We start from the raw sequence: 10,177 nt of genomic DNA, 5'->3' as shown, positions 1-10,177 counted from the left end.
CAAGTTTAAATAGAGATGGAAAATCAGAGTTTTGCCAAAAAGGTCATGAGCAGTAATCCTTGGTGCAAGCAGAGTTTTGAAATGTTGCTTCCTGCCCAAGGAGAGTACTCACTTCCTATTAGGTCTTAGGCCAGACTGCCTAGCTGTAACTTGTGTCTTTAAACTGCAGTAATTGATGCAAATTGGATTACATTTTTAATGTTAGAACAGTTCTTGAACATGAGAGTTAGGTAAAGGTCCTAACCTAGATCCTATCACAAGTAAGCATCTATACTGCATGCACACATACTACCCTTTTCCTTGAGCTTGCTGTTATTTGCCTGACCCTGACCAGTCAGGAAAGGAAGTGTCAGAAGGTGAATTACTGAGTAGCACTCCTGCACTTTCACAAACTTGTGGAAGTTTATTTTTAAAATTTACACAAGATCTCACTGGACATTACTGCAGATTATAGGTGATGTTTTAAAAAAAGCTAGTTTTCTTCCCTCATCTTGAAGGCACCAACTCTTTCTGGGATAAGGTTCCACTGGCAACTCCCCAGAACCTTACCCAAGTGACCATTCCTTATATGCTGACCTAGACAGTGAATATCATCAGGTTTTTCTATTGTTTTATTGGGGATGGGAAAAAAAGTCAGTCCTATCCTTTCCTTCTCAACATTCACTCCTACATGTTTTCCAGCAGGTGTTTCTGGATAGGGATCAGGAGAGGGAACTCTGGCTGTTTTCCCTTTCCTAGCTCAGGGGTACTCAGGCCAATTCTTGAGCCCCAGTTGCAGCCCAAGCTGAGATCAGCTAATCCAGCACACAGCAGGAATCAGACTTGGGACCTTTTGGCCTGTGCAGCTCAATTACACATGACCTTTACCAAGCAAACTATTGGGAGAACTGCAGAAGGAATTTTAAATGCCACCTCCAGTGATTTTTGTCCGTGTATTCAATAGTAAACCGTGAGCAACCTTGTGCATTTCAGAAGACCCCAGAAAATCTTGATCTTATAGTTTTGTCTAATTAAAAAAACATTTCATTCAAATGATCCAAGAGAAAAATCCAGAGTGTTTTGATATTTATAAAATCACAAAAAGCATTTATAAAAAGTTGAATTTATCAACTTATAGCAAGTGTGTTCTACATGATCAGTCATAGGTACATCATGCCCAAACAGAAACATACAGCTTCATGCATAACCAAGTGATTTTTTTTTCCAATGTGAAGGGGGAAAAACCCAGTTTATTCAAGCCAGATTTAACTGCACAGCTGATTGTCCACATGAATTAGCAATTTCCCTCAAGTACAAAATCACACTGACTGCTGAAAGATAGCAGCATCACGTCAGTTATTTCAAGAGCAGAAAGTGCGGTCCATCTATTAATTCAGTCATAGATGATATTGTCGTCCCCATTTCATTAGACATGAACATGCAACGACAACAAAGGCTAGCTTGCCATCAGTTTCTTTTTTGTGATCTGTGGCAGAGAGTCAGTTATGCTAGTTTGAATCAGATCATAACTAGGGATGTAATTAAAACCAACATTAAAAATCCCAGTGGTGAATTAGTGCTATGTACTAAATTACTGTTTCTTGATTTAGAAGGAATATTACCCATTTATTTCCCCCCTATGTCCTGATGGCATTGACTCCTTGCTGGGCTCCACCTGCCCTGTGGTACCACATGAATCTCAACAACGAGCAATGACAGCTATTTGACTGAAGGGGAGAAACAGCAACCGAGTGCAATGTTGCCCTCACCTGCTATCCACACCTCCAACAGGAGTTGCTGCATATTGACGAAGAGCTGGAACCTTGCTGACTTCTCTCTCCCTAATACAACAGTAATGGCCGTACGGCTGACCCAAGTCGGATCTGCCAACTCGGCAGACAACAGTCCCAATTTGGGACCTTTCTGGTCCGTGTGACTAAGCGTCTCAATGAATAAGTAACAGCTATTTCTAGAGCTCATTGTTAACTCATTTTGTCAGAGCACAGTGTCACTTGTCTGAGGCACTCGATTTGGGATCATTTGTTTTTTCAGTTAAGGATTATGGGGGTAAAGCACTTCAGACTCCCAAATCTAATCTTACAATTTTTCATGACTAAAAGAGTGCGCTTTATACAGAAAAATTGCCTAGTTACATTTGCCATTCATCAACCCAGTAAAAGTAACTGTGCACTGAATCCTTCAATTAGAGTAAGAAACAGCTCAAAAATATTGTTAGTAACTATATGTTTTTGTTTCCACCCAGTGAGCACATATGTTGCCTTAGAGGATTGAGGGTTAATAAAAGCAACCCACATACAGATGATTTTGGGATGTAAACTTTCAAGTCAGCTAGCTTTTAGATACATCCTCAACAAGCTACAAAGATCAGTCAGATTACTTCCTCATTTGCATGGAAACCATATTTTGGGGGAACAAAAAAGAAAGTGGGTAAATGATTTGAATTGAGGGGGGAAAAAGATTTTTTTTTGTTTAAAATTTGCTGTGTTTATATCCAGATGTGTGCAACGTGAGCAAAATTTGAGGATTTTTGCAGCAGATGAAAACCACTCACTAAGTAGGTACGGTATTTAACAATTTGAAGTTGATGTTCAGAATTGCCACACAAAAAAAAATATCAACATTTTTCACTAAAGTGAAAAAAGTTCTCCATATTTTCTCTTCCATTTCCTCTTGCCACACCCATGTCACTGGTGTATATGCCTCTTCCAGGTCAGGTGGAAGGGTTACACAAGGATTATGTTGCTCCCACCCACCCTCTCCCGCCCAAATTCTCCATTAGGTCAGATCTGAACAGTCAGTACTAAGGAGCATGTTGAACACGCAGCTTGCCATTTCAGTGAAGTGAACTTAGTGGCCCATCGTTGGCATAACAACAGCTGGGCTGGTTAAGGTCGAGTCTTCTTCCTTCCACTGGGATGTGATGGTTTTCACTTGAGTGTAGAACTGAATACCCTGGGAGAATAAAAAAAAAAAGGAAAAGCAGATCAGTTAAAGGTTGTGTGCGTGCATGGCCCTCAGGTTCAGTGTTGGGCTCAGTGGTGTTTCAGGTGTTGAGCTGATGAAATCATGTATCAGCCTGTTTTCATCTAATCGCTTGTTCCACTTCTGATTAGGGTTGCCAACCTGCCAGATTGCCCTGGAATCTCCAGAAATTAAAGACTAATCTCTGGGACACTGGTGCGAACAAACCCAGAACAAAAATCATAGGGGCAATAAAAAAAAAATCCTGTTTTTAAAAAAAATGTTGAACATTTTTGTTTATTAGTTATAAAAATATCAGACATGGGAATAAAGGCAGTTGACTGGACAATTCTTCACTGTCAATCAGGTAATGAGTCTCTTCACTTTCCACATGGGTGTAGGAAGGCCATGTGCTACGAGGATGGACATATCGAGCGACCAATGGTGGGAATGTCGGGGTGGGGCAGTTGGAGGCAGGCAGTCAGGTGATGAAACCTCCAGGAATACGTCCAGAGTTGGCAACCCTATTTCTGACCAGTTCCGCCACCACCAACACTAAGTATGCCTGGAGTATACACGATGCAGGCATACTTGTGTGCCAGGACCAGATCCTGGCTGAAGTGAGGCTCATAAATGCAGCTACAACTTTGCATTTTAAAAAATATAACTTTGAAGGTTCTCCGGCCAGAATGGCTAGTCCCGAAACCTGGTGGCAAGGCGCCATTGATAAATTCCTAGTCCCTCACCAGGGCTGATGCCCTAGCAACACGAAGTGGCGAGGGTGCCTGCCCTCCCCCCCGACCTCAGGATTTGGGACAGTCAGAGCTGCAGCACATCAGCAGTTGGCAGTCCCCATCCCACTGCACTTCACCAGTGGAACAAGCCCCCAAGAGTTCTGGGCCCCACTCAGTTTTACCAAAGAACAGCTGGTTAAACATTTCATTTGGTGACGGTTACCTCTGCATTTCATTACCACTGCCTAACTAGTTCTGGTTTAGGGACTAACACGCATACCTGCTTGCCATAGAAGTTGGTATCACCCCTGAAAGAGCCTCTTGATCCAGTGAATGAGAACATGGGCAGTGGAACAGGGATAGGTACGTTCACTCCAATCTGAATAGAATGATTAAAAACAGCCACAAATTACCAAACTGGGCAAAGCACCCGGCTCTGTCACGCAGACTCATCACGTCAAAGTATGGCAGCACACATCTGAGCAGGACACCGATTCCTGCCTGCGATTCTCGTGGAGCGAGTTGCTACTTTAAACACGCTATCATTGGGAAGTGCAAAGAGGAGGGCAGATGCTTATAGGAGAGAGGTTGGTGGAGGTGGAGACGAGGGAAAGAGGATAAAGAGGGGAAAAGAAAGCCAGTCAGCCAAGACATTTCTGGAGAAACATTGACGTAGGCCTAATTGCAGGTTAGTCAGTCCTTTCAGCTAGGGAAGGAGAGAAAAATTAAACTGTCATTTCGGTTAGGGGACAGACATAGCTGTACCAGTGATATTGGATATTGTGTATTTCATTATAAAATCATAAAAAAGCACTGATTAAATGAGAGTACAGCAGCTTACACAATAAAACTACAGGAACATTAGACCCCAAACTATAATTTAAAGCACCTAGAGCAGACAATTAATCCCATGGTTTAATATCCTTTGGCATATAGAAAAACATACAAGGTTCTCACATGCTCTCATTATAATAACTTGGCCAGCCCAAATGAAACATGGTCTCACTCCAGAAAGGTCACACAGGTCATACATAATCATTGCTCTGGTTTCCCCTTTAACGCAGGACTACTGTATATTCACGTTGGTGATAAAAGCGAGAGAAAGATATGCATGTGGACTGGGCCTCTCAAGCAACTCCTAGGAAACAACTCAAACAGCACAGGTAATAGCCAGGAAGCAGCTGTTTGCTTACCCACCTGTTGAGGATGTGTAAAACTAGAAACATTGCAGTAGGATAGCACAGCTTGATCAATAATTAAAATCGCATCAGGTATTCATCCACCAACAGCCGCACCCAGCTCTCAGCTAAGTCAGCTGCATGGAGACCAATACAAATAAACCCGGGTGCCCCCATTCCAAAAACCTGTGGAGTTGCGTTTTAAAACATACCTGTCCCACATCAACTTTGTGCGTGTATTTACGGGCAGTGGCACCATTAGTGGTGAAGATGGCAGTGCCATTTCCGTATGGGTTCTGGTTGATTATATCAACAGCTTCATCTAGTGTGTCTGCTTCAAGGACTACTAGGACCGGTCCAAAGATCTCCTCAGTATAGCACTTCATTTGAGGCTATGGAGAAAACAAAAAATATATACACAATACATCTTAAGAAAAATCTTACGTCTATGCGCACTTTCCGTCACATTTATGAACTACCTAGTCTGAGCCTACTTGGTCCCCATACCCTTTTTATTTTTTTTCAAGCAACTATCTAACTCCTTTTAAAAAAGAATTTATGAACTCTACTTCAACAAAGACTTGTGGCAAAGAATTTCACATTCTACTTACATTCTCTGTTAAGATTTCTTTTTCTGTCCTCTAATTTTTTTTTTAAATCTTAGATTTGTGCCCTCTTGTTACTATGAAAACAATCCATCACTATTTACCTTATCATGACCCTTCAAAATCTTGAAAACCTCATCAGGTCACTGCTCATCTATCTCAGCTCTAGTGAAAAAGCCCAAACCTCAACTCTACCTTTATAATTGTAACCCCCTCATCTCTAGTATCATCCTGGTGAATCTACATTGCATGTTTTCCACTGGTTTTCTTCTTTTCCTACAACAAGATGCCCAGACTGTACACACACCCCATCCAAAAGCCTAACTAAAGTTTTGTACAAGTTCATCACCTCCTTGCTTTTGTATTCAATGCCTCAATATATAAAAAAAAATTCCATTTGCCTTTATGTCGTTATCCACTTATCTGCCACCTTTAATGACCTGTGAATCTGCGTAAAGTCTTTGTTTCTCTCTCCATTTAAAATCTTACTGTATAAGGTGTAATTACATACTCTGCTCTTACTTCTAAGATGTATTGTTTTGTCTTTCCTCTGCATTTAACTGCACTGCCACCTATGTGTCCATCCTGCTAGCTTATCTATGTCCTGCAGTCTTCTACAATCCTTATTGCAATTTGCCATACCTCGCATTTTGATGTCATCAGCAAATTGAAATTGTTCCCTCCGTTCAGGTCAATTATGAAAATAGAAAGATATACATAAAGAGCGACCCTAGCATGGTCCACCCTACCCTGTGTCCTCCAACTATCTCTATCCATGTGGTCACATTCCTCTTAATCCTATCTCATTATTTTTGCCGTAAGTCTCTCATATCTTAAATGCCTTTTGAAAATCCATATAAAAATCACATCCGTTACATTTCCTTTATATATCCTGTTATTTCTTCAAAAGAATTCTATAAACAGTTGATCAAGCATGAACTGCCCTTTTGTCATTCTTACTAACTAGCCCTGATAAACTCATGTTTCTTCACGTGCTTAGTAATTTCATTCCACAATACAGACTTTAGTTGCACACGAACAACTTAAGACCAACTGGCCTACAATTTCCTGACTTATCCCAGTCTCCTTCTTTGAAGGGTGGCATCATAATTTCCATTTCCACAGAGTTTGGGCAACTAGTCAAACCGTCCACTACTATGTCCCTCAGGATCTCAAATTTAAAATCATCCAGTTCAGTTATTTGGCTGCCTTAAGTTTGAGTTACTTAACTATAAAGACCACCTACTTCTATCTCTAACATCGCCAGTCTCCGCCCTGGTTTCAGCCCATCTGCTGCCATAACACTCATCCATGCCGCTATCACCTCCAGACTCATCTATTCCAATGCTCTCCTGCCTGGTCTCCCACCCTCCATAGACTTCAGTTCATCCAAAATGCTGCTGTCCCATTTCCTATCCTGCACCAAGTCCTGCCCTACCATCACCCCTGTTCTCGTCGACCTACATTAGCTCCCACTCCTCCAATTTAAAATTCTCATCGTGTTCAAATCCTTTCATGGCCTCACCCCTTCCTATCTCTGCAATCTCCTACAGCCCTATAACCCTCCAAGAACTTTGCATACCTCCAACTCTGGCCTCTTGCGCTTCCCCCATTCTCTTTCGCCACAACTGGTGGCCGTGCCTTCAGCCACCTGGGACCCAAGCTCTGGAATTCCCTCCTTAAACCTCTCCTCCTTCAATACACTCCTTAAAACCTGTCTCTTTAACCAATTTCTAAGTCACCCCTCCTAGTATCTCCTCCTTTGGCATGACGTCAAATCTTGTCTGATCACGCTTTAGGACGTTTTCCAGCATCAAAGGTGCTATATAAGTGCAAGTTGTTGTACTACTTCTTTTTGAATAATGACTTCCATTCCACACCCTCCAGTGGTTCTTTCCATCCAAGTACCTATTGGGATGCCTTTCCATTTGATTTTTTCCTCTTCTTTCTCTACCTTTGTGCAGCTGCTGCCTCCTCCCACCTCAATCCAAAAGTAGGGAATTACCTGGCCTCCACTTAGCACCAATGCCAAAAATGGCAAGTTAACACATTAAGGTTCAACAGAGTCAAGTGTTGGACATGTTGGAGTGTTGAGAGTTCATAACAAAACTGAACTACAGTAACGATAACTGGTCGATGGACAAGCAGGTTGTTTGGAAACACAAGGAAAGGTGGAACATGAATAAGGTTTTTGGGGAGGGCGGGGGGCAGGGGTGTGCAGGATGAGTTCTGTTCTGCTCCAGATATTTGCTTATCAAAGGGAGTGTATACTAGAATGGACATCAACCATGAGTGATTAATGTATAACTGTAACTATAGTACTTACTAATTCCCGAATCCCCCACCATCAACATCCTGGGGGGTCACCCTTGACCAGAAACTTAACTGGACCAGCCATATAAATACTGTGGCTACTAGAGCAGGTCAGAGGCTGGGTATTCTGCAGTGAGTGACTCACCGCCTGACTCCCCAAAGCCTTTCCACCATCTACAAGGCACAAGTCAGGAGTGTGATGGAATACTCTCCACTTGCATAGATGAGTGCAGCTCCACAACACAAGAAGCTTGACTCTATCCAGGACAAAGCAACCCGCTTGATTGGCACCCCATCCACCACCCTAAACATTCACTCCCTTCACCACCAGCGAACTGTGGCTGCAGTGTACCATCCACAGGATGCACTGCAGCAACTCGCCAAGGCTTTTTCAACAGCACCTCCCGAACCCGCGACCTCTACCACCTAGAAGGACAAGAGCAGCAGGTACATGGGACCAACACCACCTGCACATTCCCCTCCAAGTCACACACCATCCCGACTTGGAAATATATCGCTGTTCCTTCATCGTCGCTGGGTCAAAATCCTGGAACTCCCTTCCTCACAGCACTGTGGGAGAACCTTCACCACACGGACTGCAGCGGTTCAAGAAGGTGGCTCACCACCACCTTCTCAAGGGCAATTACGGATGGGCAATAAATGCCAGCCTTGCCAGCGACGCCCACATCCCATGAACGAATTTTAAAAAATTAGCCATCGTGTAGTAAGAATACAGGATGCTTTGGAATAAACATGGTGTCCTTGATAAGTCTGGAGATGGCTAAACATAAGTCAGGTAACTAATCATATGGAAGTTTGAAGGAGTTGACAGTCTGAAGGTCTGTCTATGCATATAATACCATTTTCTAGCAAACAACCAGTGTATAAAAAAGAGGGAGATGTTGCAAGGCTAAGTCAGGTAGCAGGAGAGAGAGAAATCAGATGCCATTCCCGTACTGTATAGATTGATCACCTACGATGTATGAATAGTCTGTTCCGTATACTCGACTGTCAAGTGTCTCGTGCTTACTCAAAGCGTGTTGCCAGAACCACAGAAAGAAGGAGGTTGACTAACATCAAGACAAGAAAGTGCACTGTAATAGCAGGGTAAGACATTACTACATCAGGGGTTGGGGGGGTAGTCAGAGTTTTTAGTCAAACCTTGGTATCTGGACAATAAAACTAACCACCCTTTTAGTAACGGGATAAAGCAATTATATAAATTTATTAAACCCTCTCCCATCCAGCAGATTTAAACATTTGTTTAATTCCTGGAACATACATGTAACTCAGCATCCCCAGGGTCACTGCCAACAAATACTGTACCCTACCTGCTAATAGCTTTAAGTGAAAATTACTAGTTGATCCAGTTGTAATGTAGAGGATATGATGGTTAAACCACTGTGGAACCTGTGATGAGCGATAGCTGGCTTGGACACATGGCCAATTTGAGCAGCAAAGAATGATACAACTTAAAAAGGTTTGTTTTGTGCCCAATTGATTGCTGACAAAAAGCACTGGCCTTCTCACCTTTACCCCGGCAAGGATGGTGGGTCCCACAAAGTTGCCGTTTTCATATCCTTTCACGTGGATCTTCCGGCCATCTAGCAGCAGCTTGGCACCCTCATCTACTCCGCTCTGGACCAGGTCACACACGCGAGCCTTTGCTTGAGGAGAGATGAGCGGGCCAAGGTCTGAACCTGGCTGGTCACCTAGGGTTGGGAAGAAGAAAAATTAACTCCCTTTCCCTTACAAGATGTGGGAGGAACAGGGAGCAGCCCATCAGACAGGGTTGTAATCAGGAGCAGATAATAAGCAAGTTCCCCTTCCTCGCTCCTCTTCCTGTTCACAAGCTCTATAGAAAGTACTGCCAACTGCACATTCAGGGGAGCCAGTAAATAGAAGCCACATTCATACTGTTTAATTACTTTAAGTGTGTACAGAAATAATGGATTTAGCCAGCTTGTATATATTTAATAAAATCCCATCACCAAATAAGATCAGCTCCATTTTGTCAGACCTTTAACAGCCATTCTGATTATTCCTCAAATAAGACCAATAAATCAATTGGAGTATCTAAGAAAAAAAAAACTCTGACCAGGTCACAATAACAGGAGTCAACTTCTGATGTTCCTTCATCCTCACTGGGTCAAAATCCTGGAACTCCCTACCTAACAGCAGTGTGAGGAGCACCTTCACCGCATGGACTGCAGCAATTCAAGGCGGCAGCTCACCACCACCTTCTCAAGGGCAACTAGAGATGGGCAATAAATGCCAGCCAAGCTGAGAATGGGGGGGGGGGGGGGGGAATCTGTTTCACAAGGTTGCTATGCAGCTGTGGAGGACAAGAATGTGGTAGTGAGAATAGACCACGCAGTCCATCCAG

General features: G+C 42.9%; 1 protein-coding gene across 1 annotated transcript in view; it reads right to left on the bottom strand.

Moving 5' to 3' along the window:
* Positions 1–1,052: 1,052 nt before the first annotated feature.
* Positions 1,053–10,177, bottom strand: part of aldh6a1 (aldehyde dehydrogenase 6 family, member A1) — a 32,671-nt gene continuing 23,546 nt past the window's right edge. Inside the window, exons 9-12 of the mRNA XM_067992008.1 lie at positions 9,322–9,503; positions 5,086–5,265; positions 3,976–4,074; positions 1,053–2,952 (exon numbers count right to left, since the gene is read on the bottom strand). Coding sequence (XP_067848109.1) covers positions 2,848–2,952; positions 3,976–4,074; positions 5,086–5,265; positions 9,322–9,503 — 566 coding nt within the window. The 3' untranslated portion in view covers positions 1,053–2,847. The remainder of the gene's footprint in view (positions 2,953–3,975; positions 4,075–5,085; positions 5,266–9,321; positions 9,504–10,177) is intronic.

The sequence above is a fragment of the Heptranchias perlo genome, chromosome 10 (assembly GCF_035084215.1).
Source record: "Heptranchias perlo isolate sHepPer1 chromosome 10, sHepPer1.hap1, whole genome shotgun sequence".
Taxonomy (NCBI): domain Eukaryota; kingdom Metazoa; phylum Chordata; class Chondrichthyes; order Hexanchiformes; family Hexanchidae; genus Heptranchias; species Heptranchias perlo.
The sequence above is the reverse complement of the archived record's forward strand: the minus strand, read 5'-3'. Positions and strand labels throughout refer to the sequence as shown.